General features: G+C 38.0%; 3 protein-coding genes and 1 long non-coding RNA gene across 5 annotated transcripts in view; 1 reads left to right on the top strand and 3 right to left on the bottom strand.

The window, feature by feature from the left end:
• Nucleotides 1–125: 125 nt before the first annotated feature.
• Nucleotides 126–1690, bottom strand: atp6v0e1 (ATPase H+ transporting V0 subunit e1). 2 transcript variants are annotated; one of them, XM_087798918.1, is made up of 4 exons: nt 1482–1690; nt 827–874; nt 506–614; nt 126–307 (listed from the first exon to the last, which is right to left on the bottom strand). In XM_087798918.1, exons 1-3 carry the CDS (start codon nt 1583–1585, stop codon nt 521–523), a joined length of 246 nt encoding a protein of 81 aa, XP_087655044.1. In that variant the 5' UTR covers nt 1586–1690; the 3' UTR covers nt 126–307; nt 506–520. The 2 variants fall into 2 exon arrangements, with proteins under 2 accessions (XP_087655044.1, XP_087655043.1); XM_087798917.1 differs by having other exon boundaries at nt 126–310; nt 1482–1689.
• Nucleotides 1691–2635: 945 nt separating this feature from the next.
• On the bottom strand, nt 2636–6487 carry rpl26 (ribosomal protein L26). The gene is made up of 4 exons (XM_087799642.1): nt 6427–6487; nt 5697–5868; nt 5486–5626; nt 2636–2804 (listed from the first exon to the last, which is right to left on the bottom strand). The coding sequence occupies exons 2-4, from the start codon at nt 5862–5864 to the stop codon at nt 2676–2678; spliced, it is 438 nt and encodes a 145-aa protein (XP_087655768.1). The 5' UTR covers nt 5865–5868; nt 6427–6487; the 3' UTR covers nt 2636–2675.
• Nucleotides 6488–7656: 1169 nt separating this feature from the next.
• Nucleotides 7657–23022, top strand: part of ppp2r2ba (protein phosphatase 2, regulatory subunit B, beta a) — a 48374-nt gene continuing 33008 nt past the window's right edge. Inside the window, exon 1 of the mRNA XM_087799634.1 lies at nt 7657–7820. Coding sequence (XP_087655760.1) covers nt 7742–7820 — 79 coding nt within the window. The 5' untranslated portion in view covers nt 7657–7741. The remainder of the gene's footprint in view (nt 7821–23022) is intronic.
• LOC148071784 (uncharacterized) lies at nt 17744–19063 on the bottom strand. Its single transcript, XR_015712871.1, has 3 exons — nt 18931–19063; nt 17891–17938; nt 17744–17828 (listed from the first exon to the last, which is right to left on the bottom strand). It is a non-coding gene; the product is annotated as an uncharacterized LOC148071784 (long non-coding RNA).

Raw genomic sequence — 23022 nt, 5'->3', positions numbered from 1 at the left:
AGCCTTCTGAGGTGATCACATGACCAACTTAAAAGGTGTTCCCGGAACACACTTCAAAGTATAGTTTATAAAAAATAAAAAAAAGACCAAGTCTTACCGGCAAGAAAAAAAGAAAACGCAAACAGTTGTAAGGCAACAGTTTTTTTTATATTCAGACAGTAACAAACACACACAAAGTCGTCTTAAATTAAAGTTAAGCATATTCAGCAACATTTGCTATCAAAAAGAGTTTTTTGGGGGTAATCAATATTGTACAAGGCACCAGTGATGTCATCGCTCTGAAGGGACGTGGAGAAGATCCGAGGCTCTGCTGAGAAAGACACATGACAAGTAAGTAAGTAATTAATTTTTATTTATATAGCGCTTTTCCAGACCAGGGTCACAAAGCGCTCAAACAATCAAAACAATATTCAATAAAGTATATACTTTAAAGGGCAAGATATAACTGATAACACAACAGGAGTTCCAGAAAATCAACATTCAAGTGAAGGTGTAAAAGGCTCACCTGCGAAGGAAACCTCTAAGACCAGTGGTAGTTCAGGTACCAGATGATGTCGGTCGACAGAGCGGGTCCGAAGAGAGGGTTGAGTTGTGCCAGGATAGCGATCAGCCAGCTGCTCAAAACCACGAATCAAGTTAAAGTCATTGTAAGTCTTGTTATTTATTTATTTTTAAATCCAACTTTGTTTTAAGCCTCGCAGGTGCTGCCCCCTGCTGATCATATTACATGTAACAGGAGCTCCACATGCATTATTCAGTAAATCTACGTCAATGATCTTAGGTGAGGGTGAAAGAGAGAAAAATACACTTTCAAGTGAATACTTACAAGAGATAGCAGCAGACAGAGGTCAACACCAGCATGGTCACGATCACTCTGTGGGATTAAAGGAACATTTAAACATTTTAAAGAAGGATTTTATAGAGAGAAATACAAGCTTTTTTTTATTTTTAAGTGAAAGTCTCAGTCAAAACATTGCGTTTTTTTAGGGGGATGGATTAATAATTATATAAATAAAAAATCGATATATAATTTAAATAAATAACTAATATTTACACGTGCACGACACGGGATTAAGAGTTTAACTGTAGTGTGTATGACGGAAAAAAGGGCCATTTTCCAGAAGTGACACATAAACTCAGGAGCTAAAAGGAGAAGTTGTTGCGATCACTTGTTCCAGATGTAAAAGTATTTTAAGTGTGTAACAGCAGGACAAAGGAAGTTATATATTCAAGGGTCAGGTTAGTGTTTGAATGAAGAAACAAGCGTCAAATTTTTTGATCTGAAGTGTCAACAAATAGTGCCTGAACCAGTCTCTAAGCTACAACGTTTAAATGGGTTTTAATCGCTAGATCGTGTTTTTAAAAGTACATACTTAAACGAACACATACATTAGAAGTGTATAAATATGCTAAAGTTAAAGTTAAAAAGTTCAGCGGTGACACTTTGTGTGGAGCTAACGGCTAGAGAAGCTAACACTCACCCTCGGTTCGGTCCTTTGGGGATGAACCAGGGAACGACTCCTCCGACGAACCCCCAGAACAGAGTCATCACGGAGATGGATATGACGAAGCTGAGGGCCGCCATGACAACTTTTTTAGCCTCGAGTTCGCGGAGGAAAAGTAAACTTTATAAGTCAACTTCTGGTTCGTACAGTTGGTCATGCGACGAGAAGGAAACACATCACATGACCAACAGCAGTCGGAGGGGCGTGGCCTGGAGAGGTGGGTGGAGCCACAGATTGACACGTGACACTTGATGTTCATTTTGGTTAACTATAAAAATACATATCGTTGAACATTTAATATTGAACACTGAATCATAAGTAAACGCGTAAAAATGATTTACAGAACAGGACAAAAGTTTAGACAAACCCTGTGTTTTCTTTATTTGCTTGAGTATTAAGATTGTATATTATCACTGAAGGCATCAAAACTATGAATTAATACATGTGGATTTATGTACTTAAAACATTTGAGAGAACTGACATGTCTTATAGTCGAGTTTCTTCAAAGTAGCGTTGATGACGTGTATTTTTCTCTGAATTCATGAAGTCACCGGACATGATTCTCACTTCACAGTTGTGTCTGGGTTACTTTGAGGACTTTAATAGTTTGGGCCATAAGTTGTGTTGAATCCAGGTTGAAACTGTCAACATCTTAATGACTGTTAGAATTCATCGCATAAAATGAAACGATCAGCTGAATTAAGAGAAACCAGTGATCATTACTTAAACCAGACGGTAAAATTGAAAAAACTAAAACTTTAGGTGCATCCAAACTTGGCCTGTAATGTTTGTTTTTTAAAAACGTAGTCTTCGGATTTACATCTATAGTTAGTTTGATAACCATTTAATTCTAATCACTCATACTCTTGACATGATTCACATCTTAATGGACTTAGAAAAGAAATTAGCAACATGTTAACATTAATTCAGTCTTTAGTTTAATAGCAAAGACCATTTTCGGTTGAATTCCTTCAACTAGTGTTTTGACGTTGGGTCCTAAAGAACCATTAACGTGCAACATTAATATTCCATAATCTCTGGTGTTAGTCGTGTATAACAGGTATGAATATCTTCCACGGCCAGTTGTCAAGAAAACATTTTAATAAGAGAAACATGACAGAAGTCTGGAGTCCATTTACACAGTTTATTGATAGCAAAAGGTTGTTTTTTTCACTCCTGCATCTTCTCAATGGTCTCCTCCTTGTATTTGCCCTTCTCCTTTCCATCGGCGCGAGACTTGGCCTTGCGCTCCAGGATCTTCTTGCGGTCCTTGTCCAGCTTTAGCCTGGTGATGACCACCTAGAGTGATCCAGGGGAGAGAGTATGTCAACATGGGAACAAGACACTCAGTCAACACATGCATTACTGACACTGGAACACCATCTCATAAACAAACACGATTGTCGTTTACACCCAATAATGAAAGTTCTATTACAAAATGTCAATTCTGAATGATACTTTAGGTGAGATGAAACTGTTTGAAGAAATACGTGTTCATTCATCACTTATTGCCAAATGGGGGAACTTGAGCCTGAACAGGTTGTCATGTTACAGGGTACACAAAACATTTTATCAAAACACATTTACTACGCATGATCACAGTATACATGTTATTAAACTGTAGAAGGAAACCAATAAAAACAGGGGAGATCAAACTCCTGACAGAAGGAACCATTGTCACAAACTACTTCACCACTGCATTGCCTGTCACTTAAGTTAAAAAGCCTAAACCACTATGAAAACACAAAAGTAATGCTTAAAGCTGAAGTCCTTCATTGTTAAAGGATAAATGCCCGGAGCATTTGGATGTTTGCTCATCAACTTAAATCACTGACAAAACAACGAGAAAGAAAGTACAGATAAAATGAACGGTTACGAACAATGGAATGGGAACAGTCGTCAACGAGCAGAAATGACCGAAGACGATGGGTGACCGTTGCCAAGACGCATCATGCTAATCTTGCCCAAAGAACAAACAAACTTGACCGGCCTTGTCAATAGTTATTCCTTGGCCCTCGGGTGTAAAACACATCTACACAATTATGTTGAGGATAAAGTAGTTTAAGATTTAGAATATCATTTGGACCAGAAGTTACCAACTTTGAATAGAATACATGAAAAGCAAAAATAATCTAAATAAAGCAAAAGGATTGATGTCAAACTGTTGGTTTGAATACAACTTTATTTAATTTTATTATGCCTTTATTTTGCCGGATGCAACGTGCTGCCTGTTCGGCTGTGACATTCATGTTAAAGAGACGTACATAAAACGTTCAAGTCTGTAAATAAATCTGCCGTATATTAAGACACAAAACATACCAAGCCTCACTGTAGGGACGACTAATATTTATGTGCTTCACCGCAACTCACTTTAACAGCCAGAATTCAAATTTGAATAATTTCCTACTCACCCATGTCCACTCAGGGTTGGGGTTACTTTCAGAGTAATATTTAGAATTATAGGCAAAAATGTACGTTTATGTTAATGCAGTGACGGAGTGCCCACGGACAAAATTCCTTCTTAAAGACTTGACAACAGCCCAATACTTCCATACTGCTCTCGTCAGTAATGTCCATCTTGTATTGAATCCTTGACTAGGAGAAATAAATTAAACAAGTCTATATTTTTATGATCTTTTGTGGCAGACTTAAACAGCAGCACGCTGTATAAACCAGAAGTACTCGTGAGCACATCCAATTTAGACAGTAGACAGTGTGCGTGATATTTACCCGGAGTACTTTCAGAGTACTTCTGGTTTATAGCACTGAAAATCTTCCAATGCCTGATACAACTGAGCATGAAATAAGTATTTTAGGAGGAATTTCATCCCTGGGCGCTCAGTTGCTTCGTTAATAGATATATATTCGTCCAGAAGTCTTAAAAACCCTTAGTCAACATGTGGGCGAGAAGAAAATTAGTAAAATTTGAATTTTAGGTGAACACTTAAAAAAAAAAAAATCATAAGGTAATCCAGTGATACAGCCACTGACCAAGTATATGAGCATAAAAGCTATACAGAGACCACATTTTTTTTTTTTTTCGTATAAGCCCATCACGCCGTAGACTTCCCCGTTTTGAAATACCAATGTACATCTGAGCCACTTCCTTCTTCCAGGTATACCTTGATTGATAAGTGATGATTGGAGTCTGACTCCTTCAAGAAACTTTTACTTGATCAGGCTTTTCCTTGTTTTTCTGAGACTCTTGTGTTTGTCTCGATGTTATCTTGACCTTTTATTTTATAGGGTATTTTTTGATTGTTTAAGCGCTTTGTGACCCTGGTTACAAAATTACTTAATTCAGATTTCGCTCATTTACTCACCTTCATGTTAAAACTATAAAGGAACAGATAACTGACAATAATACCAATCCTAGAGTTATATGCAAAAATGTAAGTCCTTTTCAATGTAGTGACCAGCGCTCATTTGTTTTCAGCTTCGTCAAAAATGAAATCCAAAACTTATTCAAAAGGCGCTCGTCCTAACCATCCATCTGTGATGAGCAATTTTTCCATAAAAAATGAAACAAGTATATTTTAAGCTTGTTTTTACCCAAAGCCATTGGACCATTAGCATAAATCTTGTACATAGGCACTGACACTTTAGGGATAAAGTTGTAGCTGAGAGAATGATAACTTGCGCTAATAAACAACTTGAAATATAGACTCAAGTTTTTTGGCCTTAATAGACGAGCACCGTGGAGATATTAGGATGATTTTTAATGTGCGTCTTTTAGGACGAAGATGGGGACTGCATGAATGGACTTGCATTTTTTTGGCCACAACTTGGTCGACATTTAGACAAAACAAAGGTTAGTAGTAAATGAAGGCGTTTGGGAATTTCATTGCGATCTGTAACTTCAGTAGAGACCAACCAGAAGCCATTAAGCCACACCTTTAGGCTCTAAACTATAAAGGCTGCACATGTAGATTAAAGTAATAATAATAATGCACGTTTTAACATTTAGGTCTAATTCTCACCTTGCTGGGGTGAATACCAACATGGACTGTGGTTCCGTTGGCCTTCTCTCGCTGCACGCGCTCGATGTAGATGACGTACTTCTTCCTGTAGACCTGGACTACTTTGCCAATCTGCTGGCCTTTGTAGTGTCCGCGGACCACCTGCCACGAAGAGGTGACAAGTTCAGACGTGTAGACCCCCACAGATGAAATGAATGTTAAACTAACATACCTGGACTTCGTCATCCTTGCGGATGGGCATTGACCTCACGTTGTACTTCTGTCTGAGCTCCTTTGACAGAGGTGAGGACATGATCTTCCTCCTGATGTGTGAGGGAGCATTGAAGTGCCTCTTGCGGTTCTTACGCCGGGAGGAGGTTACAAATGGATTCAACTTCATGGTGCTGCGAAAAGAACACATGAGCCATGAATGAAGCAGTCTCCCAAGTCACTTCCGAGACATCGAACACTCAACCGTAGCTTCACTTTGGGAACGTATTAACAATAGAGTAAAATGTAGATATCACTTAAAATACTCTTTGAGCTGAAAGCTACTAGCATCTACCTAGCAAAGTCTAAAGCTATGCTAATGCTAACAAGTTAGCATAATACACCGTAGAAGAGCGGGCAACCCTTACGACTAGTTACCGATTCTAAACCAAGTTAGAAAATAAGATTGACAGGCACACAAATCAGACACGATAATTCCACGTTATTATTCAGCCACTCTACGCCGTTCGACTTCGGAAGCGAGGCAAACATGCGCCCAATGACAGACTCGACACCGGACGGGAGACATGATGGTTTTATTTAGTCATCGGTCATGTTTATCCGTGTAATATCGCCGCCATAATGAAGCTTATAATGTTAGGTTTGTGCTTAGCGCTTTAGAGAAGTGCATCGTGACATTAAACAGTGGATGGATGACGATCGTTTATAAAAATCTCTCGCTGAAGTCTTACCCTGCCGTCTGCTCCTCTATGGCCGGCGGAAAAGAGACTTCTGTAGTACTTCCGCTGGCCTTAGTTCACCTTCAAATATCGCGAGACTCCGCGGGAACTGGGAGAAATTGTGAAAATCAAACTTACATTCATGGAGACATGTAGGTTTTATGAAATGCGTTTGATTCAGACGAAAAACTGCATTTAAAGATCATGTTTGCGACTGTTTATCTATTAAATATTACTCATTATTATTCTACAAAATAACACGTTTAGGTGTTTTATGATGGGGTTTTAAACATGACGGACAATAACTTAGGTTAAGTAAAGGACTTAAGATGAAAACAAAACGTAAATAAACTAGTAAGTAAGTTCGTAATTTTTATTTGTATAGCGCTTTTCCAGACCAGGGTCACAAAGCGCTTAAACAATCAAAACAATATTCAATAAAGTATATACTTTAAAGGGCAAGATAAAACTGAGAACACAACAGGAGTAAATATATTCATGATATATATATATATATATATTTTTAAACAAAATTACAAATATTTAATAATCGATTTTAAAACATTACGTCATTGCAATTACAGATATTCGTTCCGGGGTAAACGTTTGTAGATTTTCCTGGTAATCTTTTTTAATTCACATATTGACAAAAAAGCGTTCACATCATTTAATTTGATGTTAAAGGAATGTATTCTTAAAAACCGTAAAGTTACGTAGAGGAAACTCACGAGTCATCTTTTTTATTTTCATATTGTTGTCATGATGCCACATCGCCACAAGATGACGCTGAACGCAATTTTACTATAAATCACTCTGAAGTTGCGTAATTAATCAAGTTTTAAATTTGATTTTTTTTAAACATTTAAGTGCAAAAAAATTGAATTCTAAAAAAAAAAATCGATGCACTGCGTAATAAAATAAACGTTGGCTTCTAAAGAAAATCGTTTGGCACAAAAGACTATTATTAGATTGTCCACTCCATGTGTGTGTGTGTGTGTGTGTGTTGTAGAGCCCACAGCTGGGAAAGACACTTGCATTGACCTGTCATGTGAGCGGAGAGAGAGAGGAGACACACACACACACACACTCTCTCACACACACGGAGGTGCGCAGTTCGCTCCCCGGACAGTGTGTGTGTGGAGCCTCCCTGCCCCTCCACCGTCTCGCCAGTGAGGACCGATGCTGTCATAGCCCCCCTGCGGAGAGGACCACCGTCTCCTCAGACCCTCACTCTCTCTCTCTCTCGGGTGTCAGGCTGTCGTGGAGGCAGTGCGGATGTGGAGCCCGCAGACGAGCGCTCTTCAGCCGTCGGCAAGCACCGGAGAAGATGAAATGTTTTTCCCGCTATCTGCCGTACCTCTTCCGCCCTCCCAGCACCATCCTCTCCTCCACATGCCACACCGAAGGTAAGGGTGGGGAGTTGTTCACTAGTGTCACGGATTGTCTGCAGCAAGTTCCAGATCTGGTGCATGAAGTTGATGTTGTCAGATATGTTAGTTTATTTCCACAGGAAATTGTCCCCTGGTTTTTGCTTGTGTTCTGTGCACCTGCTTTATCTTGTATTTACACGAGCTATCTTTAGATCTGACCTCCTTGATTTAACTGCCTTCAGCTCCAGTACTCATGGGTTTGTTTGTCCATGACATGTTGAATTTTTCTCTCTGAATCATGCTGTGTTTAAATGCTTTAAAGTTGAGGGTTTGGACTTTGGAAGGGGGTCCCTTGCCGTCCCCCGAACCCACCAAACTGAACCCTATAAGCTGGTGTTAGTTAGTTTGTCTTATATTCAGTGGCCGTGTGAAACTACCTGTCAATCATGGACAATTGAAACCGACTTTATTTTACTTACAGTATCTCCGAGTACATCTACTGCTTTTTTTTTTTACCATAAACTGAAGCATTGTGAATGACATAGATGTTTTAATGCAGCATTTTATTCAGTTAAGATGGATCGACAAATAGTACTTTATTAGTCCCTCTGGACACACATTATAAACTTTGATAACCTAGGATAAGATAACTTAAAATAGATAAACTTTATTAATATTAAACCTATTTAAAACCACATCCTCCTGAATAATATAAAATATGATCATAAGTATATCATTGTCACTTTAGAAAAAGTATGATTTACCATATAATTATTGTTTATGTTATGTTAATTATATTAACTGCAGTTTGAAATACCAGCCCCTTATAGATGGCCATTGCAAAGACACTGTTTCTTTAACTGACATTGCATACAGCAGAGCAAGAGTTACTGTCAGCTGAACTAAATTCTTGCTATCTTAGCTAAAGTCAACAACAGTTCTAGTTGCAGTCACTCATGTCAAAATAAGGAACCATTTATGAAAGAGAAACACTGACTGTTTTGATATAAATGTATGGATGTTGTTTTAAATTAAGTGTATCTGGTCCACTGTCACAGTAGTGGACCATTCAATTTCTACACAACCACATTTTCTACAGTTGTGAGGACCATTTAGCAAAAATAAAGGAGAGAAAAGTATAAAAATCAAGGCAAATATGATAAAGATTATTATTGTATTATATCTTACATAGCGTTTTACAATTTTCACCTCACATAAAACCCCCTTTTTTCCCCAAAAATATTCTTTAGTATTCCTTTTATCTATTTGACGGGCAATACACACTTACAAAAATGAGAAAAAAAATGCTTGAGTCATATTTAGAGACTGGTAATGAATAATAGAAATACATACGAAACAAAAAGGTTAGTTTCTACACGATCTTTGACCTCATGAGGGCCACTTAAATATAGTGAAAGGGCCACATGTAACCCGGGGCCACACTGAACTATGGGTTGGTAAAGGAAAAAATTTGTATATGGAAAATAACAGGTTACAATTAAATATAATGTAAATGAACAAGAATCAGAGCCAAATGTTTTTACTACATTTACTGATGATTTGAAAAAGAATGCTATGTGAAAATGACCTCAAACTGATACATATAATTGAGATATTTACTCATTCATACATTAAGTTTGACTATTATAAGCATGTATTAATAGAAGGTCACTATAATACTATCATAACAAGCAACATGCTCTTCAGTGAAGTCCAAGGACATCATGTTTGGTCTCAATACGTTGCAGCATATTCTTGAGTGGACGCGAGTGTGACGACTCAAGGTTGACCAATCGCACATATCAGAAGCTAAAGCTAAGACATGACTCGACGTGGATGCTACGGTCAGGACCGTGACAAGAGTCTGATTCGTCCCCTACGATCTCTCCATCACTGCCCTGGTGTTTTCTGAAAAAATGGACTCATAAATAGGTCAAACATGGTTTCAAACAGCGAGTGATAAGTGCCAGAGGAATTTCATGGAGATAGCATCTTAAGTACCGAGCTAGCTCGCACATCAGTGAGCGCTACATTGACTTTCACACTTCAATGTCTGTGAGTACACCAGTGCCATCAGAATATTATCGTTTTAATGGTTGAATTTAACATTTCAGATGTTGACAACTTTTTTAGGGCTTTGAATAATTTACTTCAATACTTTTTTATATATTCAAAGGTTGAATGTGTTTTTATTGGATGATTTAATTCAACAATTTGAAAGGTTGATTTATTCCAAACTTCAAAAGTAAATAATTGTTATTAAATAAATCGAGTCACATTATTTTTTTTATATACTGTATATATATACACATATACTGTATATATATATATATATATATATATATACATATATAAATTGTTTTTAATTAGTTTTTTTAAACATCCTTTTTTTATTTAATGACAACAATATCAACCTTTTAATATGGTAAATTATTGAAAGGAAAAACAATTTTTTCAATAAAAAGTCAACATTTGAGATGTTGAATCCAACCATAAAATATTCTGACGGCCCTGATATACTATTAAGAGTTTCTTAAGTCGACCTCAATGGACAAAAGCGACTCTTGCTTCTGTCGCCGGGCCTGGGAAGCCCCGAGAGTTCTTCTAAGCAGACATTTACTAGGTCATAATGTGAAGACTGAGGCCCGCTGCATTATTCAGCCTCCATCAATGGCCCTCTCCCTCCGTCCTCTGCCCTCTGGCTCAGGAGACAAGAGTTGGTGCTACAGTGAGCGACGCCTGTGTGTGACTGACCCATATATACTCTTGACTCATTCATCTCAGCACCACTTCATCCTACAAGGACCGAGTTCTGGCCCCCTCAACTTTATGTAGGCATTAGCTCCATGTTTCTCAAACATTTTGTCTCAAAGTTAAAACAAGTCAATCACAACATGGCAAAAATAGTGACGGACATTTCTTTGTTTTCTTGCCGATATTCCCACATGGATCAATAAATGATTCTAATTGATCCGTGAGCGCCTGCAGCCCACTGAAGCCAATAAGACATCATGACCCATGAAAACAGTGATGCAATACTGAGGTCATGATAGTGCACGGCTGTGAGTGCACGTACACATTATTGCTCCAACGGTTTACCAGATGAAGGGACTCGCAGAATCATTATATCATTATATATGTTTAATTATATTTGTGTAACACTTTTCGATAACGCTAGCATGTGAAAAGGATGAACATGCAACAAGTTTACTTGAAACTATATGAATTAATAATACATCCCTGTATCTATAAATAAACAATAGGATATTTTAGAAAAGATTAATAAACGATGGAGGATAAAGAACACAATTTAAAGTTCATAATTTATTAATTGTCTTTATTTGTGCTGAAGTAGCACTGAAGCTAATGTTAGCTCTTTGGCTAACACCAGTGGCTCAAGCTACATTTTCATGAGGATTTACACATTTAGAACCGAATTTTGTAATTGTTTTGCTTAAATGAAGATTATTTCAGATCGATAAGTTACCAGGACAGTGCAACAAAGAAAAAAATAAAACTCAAGAAAATCAGCGGATTATTTGAATTTATCCTAAGTCTGCAATGGACGTATTACACTTAACATCATGTGTTGAACAACTTGAAATATATTGTCTAAAAGTAATGTTTTTAAAACATAAGGTTTCATCATTATTAAATACAAAGGGTTATTTACTGTTCAATTTTAAAAACCATTCCAAACCCCATAAATAAATGAACAAAAACATGATTCAAAATCATTACAACAAATGAATGTACAAAGAATGAGAATTAGAGAATTAGTGAATAGTATTCTTATTCTTAAATATATACCTAATATGCTTTAGTTACTTAATATTTGTCCTGAAATATACAGTATATACACATTTGAAATTGCTTAAAATATTTTTGTTTTTATTTTAGCTCAACACCCATGAAATTAAAATTGACAGTTAAATAACTTTAATCTAACATTTATTTCAATAGTTTAACTATTACATTTTAATTTTTTGCCCACATTAATTTCCAATCTTTCATCAAAGCATTCTTCAACTATATTTAAGTTTAAATAAGTATTTTTAAAGGGCCTTGGATTCTGTGTGTGCCATATTTCATTAAAATGATAGTGATAATAAACTTCTGGTTGGCATATCTAAACCGTTATATCTGTTTCCTGGATACTTCAAAAGAAGATATAATCGTCAAAATTTATTTCATTTCGCACATCGGAGTGCCGGAAGAATCTGGGGTTGTAAATATGTTCTCGAGGAGATAAGAGGAGATGATAGAGGAAGTGAGAGATCAGTAAACACGGAGCTGCCTCAGTAACATGATCCACGGACCTCGGCGCTCGCTGCGAGCAGAAATCTGAAACAGGCATTCAGAGAACGTGAGTAAGAGACGAGCTGCAGGCCAGAGCGACGGATCATCTGATAACCTTGGAGATGTGCACAAAAATGTCAACTTCCTTGTTCTGGAGAGAATCTATCGGTGTGTGTGTGTGTACATGCAACGTTCGCTGACCTTTCATGCACAACCTTGTTATCGTATCTGACCTCCTGAGGAAGCAGGATGACTCCTCTGCTCGCATCACCCCTGAGGAAGATGAGTGTGCGGTTCCACTTTAGCGGAAAATACATTATATAACCCCGGAACTGGACCACAACATTTTGGCTCTCGTTTGTGGTCGGCAGTGTCACTTCAGCATTTTTTTTCCGGGGATTTAAACTTCCGCTGCTCACATCAGCCTTCCAGCCGCGCTGTGACGGCCTCGGAAGTTGTTTTTTTTTTGTGTTTGAGTCAGGGAAAAATAAATGTGCATCCTTGGCTGACACATCGACACATCTCTCGCCGCCATCCATCAGTGGTTGTCCTGCCTCCTCTTGTCCTCGCCGCCACCTCCACACTTGTGTGTCTGCACGTAAACATGTCGCCCTGTCTGACAGAGAGAAGGAGTTATGAGGGATTGAAGATGTGATCTGGAGCGATTGATGATGTCTGTCCTGAGGTTTGTGATGATCAGTGACAGCTGATCACACGTCAATCTCTTGACCCGATTATCGAGTGACAACACGGAAGTGTGAGACGTAAAGTCACGGTAATGTCAGTGTTGTTGATGATGATGTTTCCAAAATAACAGGGAAAAATGTCATTAAAAAGTAGTGCTGACCTACTTTACAACATATGGACATATATACATCAGACAACACCAAAATATTACAAAACTACTTCATCCAAGTTTTAGTCAATCATGATGGAAGTATTTCACATATAGATTGACTTAAGAATCACAAAAAGAATTGGTTTCCCTTCGAATCTCTTCGACTCTATATGTCAACATGAACATTTTTCTACCTTTAAAAGGACTTGGTGAAAAATGATTTGACAAATGTGAGGCAGGTTTTGCAGGGCTGCACAGAAATATATATATATATTTTTATAAAATGTCTGTTCTATTGATTATTAATGTCTGAAATGTGCTTTGTTTTGAAAAAATATCATCTTTTCTCGGGAGTAACATTAGCCTGTGACATTTTACATGTCAAGTTTACGCTGTAAACTATTGAAAATGAGTAAATACAAACTCTATATGATTTTTTTTAACTGCTTTAGACCAGTATCCTGCAAAAAAAATTATATTCTCTTCTTTATTATATTAATTAGTCTTCTCGTTTGGACTATTCTAATAGTTTATTTTCATGTCTAAACAAGAAGGAGCTGTCTTTCCTGCAGTTAATATAAAACTCTGCAGCAAGAATTCTGACCGGCTCTCGTAGGAGAACTCACATTTCTCGATCCTAAAATTCTGCAATTGCTGCCAGTTTCTTTCGGGGTTAAAATTCTGGTTCTTACTTCCAGATCTATTCATGGTCAGACTCCTCCTTACACCACTGATCTGATCCAGCCTTACACCCCAGCTCGGGCTCTGAGGTCTGTGGATCAGAATCTACTGATGGTTCCTGAACACGGTTCAGGACCAGAGGAGAGAAATCCTTCTAGGCTGTTGCTCCTAAGCTTTGGAACGATCTTCCTCTCTCTCTGTGTTTAATGGATCTACTGACTCCTTTAAGAAACATCTTAAGACGTTTTTATTTGTGCAGGCTTTTCCCTGATCTTCTGGGACTCCTGTGTTTGTATTATGTTGTCTTGGCCTTTTAGAGTACATACTCAAAAAAAGGCATTGAATGGAAACTCGCGATATGAATGGAACAGTCGTAGACTCATTAAGTTGCCTTGCCCAAGGGTCTTCACTAATTACTTTTCTGTGATTTGACCCATGAAAGCGAGGCAGTGTAACCTCGCAGCAAGAAGGTCAGCGGTGGAGCTCGAGGCAGCTCTGGGCTCGAGGTGAAGGTGTTCTGCTCGCATGACTTTCATCTTTTGGCTTTCAGTTTAATGTCAGCATTATATTACCGGACAAATCAGTTTTTGTGTCACTCATGCTACAAGTTTCTTTTTCTTTTTATAAATTGGACTAAAACGAGTGTCTTGACATGTATTAACATGACTATTAAGTCACAGGCTAATGTTTCTCAGAAGAAATACTATCTTTTTCAAAATGAAACACACTTCAGACAGTAATATTCAAGAGAAAATAAATTATATCAATGATTTTTTTCTCCTGTTTGAGGCTCAAACTGCTCTAGTCCCTTTCCAACATGGAGGCTTTAATGATGAGTTAATAAAGTTAATGATCGTACGACATTAACTCATCAGTCTCGGCGAGAATGTCTTTAAACAACGACCACGATAAGCTCTCCTGCTGCTCCAGTTCCATCACGCTCGTGTTCAATTAAAGGTAGAAACGGTGACAAACCATGATCGGGTTCAGCTTGAGACGCACTTTAATATCTATATAACACCTTCCTTGCGACGGCTCGTCAAACATCTAAAACACACACACAGAGCCTCGACCTTGAACACGTGACCTCTCGGTTTTTGCTCTGCTCAGCTCTTCATTGCCAAGAAAGCTGAGGAGGTAAAAAAAATGACGTTTACAAAGTTGAGTTCAGTTTTGAATCGTCTCGAGAGGAGCAGAGCATCAGTCAGTAATCTATGCAGCAGAAATATTTGCTATTAATTAGTAAGCCGCCATCTGCTGCTCTGTCAAGAGTCTATTTGTGGAGTCAGCGTGACAGATCGTCTATTTATTATTTGACGTTTCCACATGAACTCATTTTGCAGTGGAAACGATTCCCGCCGTCTTGACTCGATTAGTGGGACTGTTAAAGTTTAGCACCTCAGAGGTACCTGTGGAGACGCACCTCAGAGATGATAAGACAATAAACGTACGACTCAATATAAAAGAATTATCACTGAAAGTTTCACCGGCAGGAGTTGAAAAAGATGAACGTCTGTGTCACTGGACACCCTGGAAAGGCCACTGGAAAAATCACAAAACAAACTACTAGGCAATTCTGAGTCTTTATCTCACCTCTGTGTATGTTTTAGGAATATGGGAGAAAACAAAACCAAATGGAGAAAATCCAAGGCCTAAATAACTATGCACCTGTTAGTCAGGGACCATGGTGCTCTATTAGTAGGTTGTGGTTCAGGTGGTTCGAAAGTAGGGTTGTAAGAAAATATAACAGTTTATCGCAATATATATTTTTTACCAAACTGTATCCAAATTTAACAGCAATATTTGACTCTTTTGGCTTTCAAATAATATTATATTCTTATCATAGTTATTTTACGGTTTATTTTTCTGTAATGTGAACAGGAAACAAAATAATTCGATTTTTTTTTTCAATTAACATGCAAATATTTACAGCATTTGTTCATTCTTTATGTGTTGCAATTAAACTTGGCCACTAGACGGCAGCAGTCATTACCTGCTCCGTGGCTAAAAGATCTATAAAATCCCAAGAGATACCGACTGAGAACGAGAGGATACAGTCAACTTCAGCAGGTTTTGAAGCTGGTGTTTGGGCATATTTTGGGTTTAAAAACAAATGAAAGTAGTTAAGGCTTTGTCAAGAGTCATGTGGTCTGTAAATTCTGCAACACTCCGCCAATATAAAAACATATATCCTTGTTCCTACAGTATTGCAATATATCGATTCTGGACTCAGCTTTGAGGTTGGTCATCCATAAAGTTCTACCTTACCTGATCCAAAAGAGGCTCAAAGTAGAGCTGGAAACAAGTTGAGTTGACGATTGATGGATAGATTGTTCTGCTTGTTGCATGAAGATGAAGCTTATCCCAGCCAAGTAGGGTGAAAGGCAGAGGACACCCTGGGAAAATGAAGGGGAAAAAAATATTGTAGACAAACAGCAGCGGGTTGTTAATCAAAGTGTATGGAAAAATATGTAACAAGTCCAGATAATAACCTAGCTACGTCGTCTGACAGAAACCTTCTCATGAATTGTCTACATATTGATCAAACATGTTTTCTGAACCGTGTAACAATGAATGTTTGGCATTTGTTCTGAAGCGTCTCGTTCTCACACAGCACTCATGTCCAGCTCACCTTACTACAAACACTGCCTGCTAGGTCGCCGCGGTGATCCTGCGTGAAAACAGGGAACCGTATCTGCTGCCACGCAGGAAGTAGTTGCAGCTCTGACGCACTGCTCAGACTCTTCTTTCAGTTCCGCTGCTTAACATGTACAGCGAGTGGTTGTTGTTCCACCTCTGGACTGACCTGTGGGTGACCCCCGAGTTCCCACGACTTCATGTGTATCATAACAGAGCCTCCCCTGCTGAGCCCCGGCTTCAAAAATATTAGGATACTGACGAATGTACATATAGGACCAGGATGTGCTTCCTGTTTCCTCATTCAACGACGTGTGTGTGTTGTTGTTGTTGTGTTGATGTCAAATAACAACTGTCATATCAAATAGTATATTAATAATAACATTTGTAAAGTTATACATTATTTAAATTAATAATATTTTTTATTAATAATAAAATAACGAAACGCAAATGATAAACATTTCTTTAAGAATATAAAATCAAATCAAAAACAAACTAAAGAATCAATAAAATAGTGGGGTAAAAAAGTAAAGACTTTATACACGTGACAGAAAGATAAGGAAATCAATGAAAATGAAAATGAATAAATACATATTCAACCCTTGTGTTATCTCAGGATAAATGGCTTCCAGAAATACAGTACACATGCAGTGGGGGATATCACAAACACATTTGTTTTCGAGCTTCTGGGTCACCTTGACCCTGAGATAGCAGAAGGGATACCACAAACACATTTGTTAATGAACACAAGGGTTAAAAAAAAGGCAAATCACCCCAGAAACAGTATTTCACTGATAAATAGTTACACACCAACAGTAAACTACATATTCTTGCAGTGATACGTTCTCTTCTACCAGCTCTTGGGTTTGAAGACTCTTTGAGAGCTTCCCGAGACTCTGATGTTGGTTTTTATTTTAATCCCAAAAGACGCCCAGAAAGCCGGACACCTTGGGAGGACTGGCCCTGATCCAACTCCATCTAAAGGTTGGGCTTTTATAGTTTTCCCAGCAGAGTTTTTTTCCTCCGATATCAGGCCGAAAATAACCTTGCATTGTTGCCTCGTCATCACAACAGTGTTTGTGTAGAACAACCGGGTCGATACGGGGCCCGGATCAGCACCAAAACACAGTCTGAGGGAGGAAATACTATAGATGGAGACAAAGCTGTGCCCTGGCCAGTGTGTCAGCACGGTGTGTGTGTGTGTGTGTCTGATAAGGGGGTTATTACATCACCTCTAATGTGACCATGTAGTGAAGGCATCCAGTGTTCTGCTCCAGCGACTTTCCACACCAGACAGGGTGAATTACGGGTCTTGGTACAGCAGGCTGCAGTCTTTCCTCACACACACACCAACACACACACTTGTCGTCACATGATGAGTCATGGGTGAGCGGATCACTTCACTCGTGCTTCAGTGTGTTTAATAATCACACACCTAATTACATCCTGCAACGCCGCTCACACTCTTGTTGACGCTTCCACTCCACCGACAACTACATGAAGAGCCGCTTCATCGTCGAGCAGGACGGGTCAGAGGAGCGTCTGACCCCGGGGTCACGCAGCTGCATCATCGCCATGGTAACGTGTTGCTATGCATCATATGTAGTCGCTGAGTTGATCAGTTCAAAACAAACAAAGAGACCAAACAAACCTCTTAGAAGTTGTTGATGTGGTAGTCAAACAGCAGTCCTGGTAATATCTGTGGAAGAAACAGAAGTACTAGCATCATTAGTAGTATTAATGGTTGCAGTTGTAGTAGCAGGAATAGTAAATGTGTTTTCATAGAGTTGAAGTATTGATTGAAGCAAGAATGTAGTATTTTATGAAAGTATATAAGAGCCATTGTAATATTGAAAAAGGTACAATTTAACAGATTCAATGTAGGAACTTATTTTTGAATAATTGAGATTAGAAATTCTGTTTTAAATAACTGTTTAAATCAGTTATAAAAATGAAAATTTGACCTTTCAAAATACAAATACTGGAATAGAATTATTCAATAAACATAGTCACAGTACATAGTCTACATTTACATAAAGACATCATTGAATTATTAATATAAAAAATTAAATATTTAAAATGTTAAATTTAACGATTAAATATTCTGATGGTACTGATAGACTTTAATAGTATTCAGCTAAAAACTACACCAGACACCTGAAGAAATTTACAAAGCTTTATACATTTAGAAAACCACTTGATGGAAAATTAATCTGTGGACAAATAAGACCCATATCTTGTAGTTGATTGTTTATGAGTACAGTTAGTTCCGATAACATTTAAATGAAATAAGATTTTGTTTGATTTTTTGATTTATTTTTTAGAATTTATCTTAATTATTAGTAGAGAAAAAACGTTTCCCATCATTGTTTGTTGAATATTTAAACAGACCTGCATTATATTTTAGCTTAATAAAAATTTTAACAATGTCAGTATTTCTTTTCTCTTCAATATTGTGTTTTGTTTTTGTTTTAATAAAATATAAATAAATAATTGAACTGCTGATATAAACTATTTATAAATTATAATTCAAAATACACAGGTAAACGCAGAACAAAAAAAACATATACGTAGATCTATAAAAATATAAATAATAGCTGAAGAGTGAAAAATTACTTTAATTCAATTGTGACTGCGTATCTTCGTCTCACTTGATCTTATGTTTCATAATCCCACACCCTGATGATTTACCTCTAGAGGTCATTCAGTGGGATTTTGCAGACATGACAGAACAAGTCCGTGGAGGATCAGATCTTGTCATCTCACGAGCTCAACATATTCACGAGCAGGCGTGAGAGAATGAGCTGGAGGACGACAGGTGGTTCCCGTGGTAACCTGACAAGACAATAAGATGTGTTTTAAGAAGTCACCTGAGTTACTGTCGCGTCACCTCAACATTCATCGTCTGCTCTTTTATTCCCTTCATTCCGCCTCCATCAGTATCTCCATGATAAAGACCGTCGCTGATTGGCTCACATTTATCTCCACAAATGTCTTCTGAAGAAACGTGTTCGGCGTCCTTGAGTGTGAGAAGGTAATTGAATTTCTCACAAGTCGGCGTTTTTACATGAGCGATGACTCACGGCGAGTTCTTTTTAGGGCCACGATTTTAACGAGCGCCAGAAGAGAAGGAGACGAGGGAAGTTTAGATTTACATGCAACATTTTAAATACTATTGTTGAGTCATCTTTTGTTCCAGAACAATCGAATCGAGAATGCTGTTAAATATATGCTGGCCTTGACATTTCTATAATGTTTTGTAAGCTTCGATTGATCAAGTTCAGACAGTCCTTCCAAACCTTTAACACGGCGTCCTGATTTGACGAGCTATACGATTTTGTGTATTTAAAATATGCCTATGTGGTGTATTGGTTTATACCGAAAGCCAGTATTAATTTTCATTATGATGTGAATCTTTCATGTAGTGTTATACCGGTGAAATCTACAGCTGTTTTTTTGGCTTAAACGTTCAGAGGTGAACCAAACTTTTTTTTTGTGACCAAGAAATTTGAGCCAAAAAACCCAGTTGCGAGAATGAGGAATGTATGAAACTTATACCCAACACATCAACAACTACATACACAATGAGCAGTCAGACGTCTTTTCAGGTACTACGTATACATGGAAGTTATAATCACTACTGTTACCACAATGTTGACATAGTTATTCAGTAGTGAGAATAATTCAAGTTGCACATGATTGAATACGTTTTCAATTTAATGTACCTGGTTGTTCCATTTTTGAGATTTGTTTTGTTCAAGCTAAATTACTTTTAAAGTGATGAATATGTTCAATTAAAAAAAATGACTGGTCATTATAATAATAATCAAATTCTTAGTTATCTACCGCCGCCATGTGGAAAAACATGAAAGTTATGTGCTATTTAAAGATGATCAACTGCAGTCATTTTTATCAGAGCAAATGTTTAGAAAAACCCCCAAACCAAAATGTCAAAAAAATGTTGTAATACCACCCAGCCCTTTTTCAAAGTGTTACTTTGTTTTCTTGTTTGTTTGAGAGTCTAAATAGGCTTTTCCTTGATTTTCTGGAACTCCTGTTGTGTTATCAGTTTTATCTTGACCTTTAAAGTATATACTTTATTGAATATTGTTTTGATTGTTTAAGTGCTTTGTGACCCTGGTCTGGAAAAGCGCTATACAAATAAAAATTACTTACTTACTTACTTATAACAATTAAATGTGCAGTGTCAGATAAGATACAGCCAAAGGGCCGCATGTGGCCCCCTTACTGCACTTGATACAGTGATCGAAAAACATTTGTTTGTTACTGTAAATAAAAAAAAATGCTGAATTTCATCCTCTCAACTAAGTCGAGAAAGAGTTTAGGCAGCAGTACGTAAAAATCAACAGGTTGTTCCTGGCTCCCCCTAGTGCAATGTGATGGAACCTCCTATACCACGACGACAGGGGTCAACCACAAAAGGTTCTATGGTGAAGGTCATCTTTAAAATGAGGAAGAAGTTACTCAAGAGTCGCACAACAAAATAACTTTCCCGTCAACATGATGCAACATTTGAAGGGAAAACTGGATCTATTGAATCCTGGGTACACGGGGCTCTTGTCAACAGCAGAACGGGAACAGTAGCATTAGTGAGTCGGATGTCTGCAGGACTGAGGGGTGTATTTCACACAGCCCATTGGACCGACGTGAAAGTGCTGCTGAGTCTAAAACAAGATGGGTGATGGATGTTGGGGGAAGGGAGAAGATGAGATTGCAGATTTGAGAGCGAGAGGAAGCGGTGCCGGGTCGAAATCTTGGGCTTGGCTGCATCACACTGCTCTGGCTGTTTTCATAGCAGGCTCTTGGCTGCGGCTCACCGCTCCCCTCTGAACCCACCGACTCACTCATTCTCTTCTTTTTCTTTCTTTTGGCTCCCCCGTCTCCCTCTCCCCGTCTACATCTTCGCCGACTCCCTTCTCACCCCTTTTTCCTGTCCTCCTGGATCCTGTGTTCCTGCGCTGACGGGCCTTTTCTTCAGCCTTCCGGTTGTAGCAATGCTGGTTGGAAGGGGTGGTGGGCCTCCAGGTTTCCATAGTGACACTTTGTCTCCTGATGTCATTAGTATTGAGAGTGTGCTGCCGGGCCAGGCCGTCCTGGCACGGCGGCTGTTTATCAACCAACTTAAGCGGGCGTGAGAGTCCATGTGTGGCGCCGATATCTGGATCTTCTGATCGTTGCATTCAGACCACACGTCTAAGAAGGAAGAGTTTATGATGAAAAGCTCTCCCGGCAGCATCCAGCAGATGGACTCGTACCACAGAGAGGCTGCTGGAAATGTCTGCACACTAACTGCTGAAGCATGCCTGGGGAGAAGAACTTCTCATTCCTGGTGCTGCTTCACTGCTTCGATCATCCGAGGAGGGGGCTGAGAACACCCCATGTCACTGTGATTTTGTTCATGTAAAGCTGTTACAAACACATTTTCAGTTCAACTACTGCAGGGTCAGGAGGTCAATTAATATGGATCTTATGTTGATGCTTGTCGAGCAGGAGTGTCAAGAGGGCAACATATTTTAGCAGTGAAGACCACGAGCCAAACAAAACATAAGAGGAAGAATGAGTCATGGTTATGTTGTATTTGGATTTTAGATCAATTTTAATTATCTCTTGAATCCTTAAATATTCCCCTATAGGTCATAAAAATCAAAATGAACATCAATCTACTTTGATCTTAAGCTAGTTATCCAATGGGCTACTTCATCTTAATTGCCGGGACAGATTTTACTTCCAGGCCTCGAGTTTAAAACGTTTTTTTTTTACCCCCACGCAGACATATGATGTTGTGAGAAAAGTAACAAAAAATGTTGCCAGTTGCAGTAGTATCATGGCTAGGAAGTGCAAAACAAATGCACAAAATCAAACAACACATATCATACTAACTATTTGAAAAATAAATTATAAATAAATATAGTACTACAAATAGTGTGTTTATGCTTACAAATTACTTACTTACTTATTGGTATTTCGATGCTTTCAAGACTCTAGATAGTATTTACTATTATACTTACTATAAATACTTACTATAAAAACTATCTAGATATTATTTCCCATACTCTAGATTCTGTATGGGAAATAAACCTCCTCAAAAGGAGCATTAAAAATTGATTGATCATTTTATTTTTTTTAAATTTAGATACGATTTAAAGACATTTTTTTTTCTCAGATTATCTTATCTTTGTTGTTTCAAATTCAGTCAAGGTTATTTATTTTATGATACGTTATAATTGTTAACCTGGACTTAAATAATAAAATAAATTCAAATAAATTTTGTTCTGACAATATAAGGGCCACACATATACTTTCAATGCGCCAAGTATCCAGGTCTGATCTAGAGAACAAGAAAAACAACGTAAATAAACTTCAACGAGTTCCGTTACAGAAAGTGTAATGACGTTGGTTCGCCATTGGGCGTCGCTGTATGTCAACTTTTCATTGCCCCTCTTCATTTTTCGTTCAGCTAATCTACAGATAATAACAACAGTTTTTGATGACATCTTGTTTGCTCACTCTTTAAAATAAAAAAAACATTGTAGTTCAACTGAAGATAAGCACAACATGGAGGTGAAACTCTTGTGAAAAGTAGCTTTTAAAACATTAAATCAGTTCTAGTGTATCAGCACAAAATGGGGCAAATGGACAGATGGGTGAAGGTTTCTCCAAAACGGCTCCTCGCTGTCTGCTCTCCTTTAAGTGGTCAGCCCTGCGGCTACTTTCGGAACCAGATCCTTTTTTTTCCCAAGATCAATACGTCGAGCGATAAAT

This window comes from Callionymus lyra, chromosome 9 (assembly GCF_982586985.1).
Source record: "Callionymus lyra chromosome 9, fCalLyr1.hap1.1, whole genome shotgun sequence".
NCBI classification, from domain to species: domain Eukaryota; kingdom Metazoa; phylum Chordata; class Actinopteri; order Syngnathiformes; family Callionymidae; genus Callionymus; species Callionymus lyra.
The sequence above is the reverse complement of the archived record's forward strand: the minus strand, read 5'-3'. Positions and strand labels throughout refer to the sequence as shown.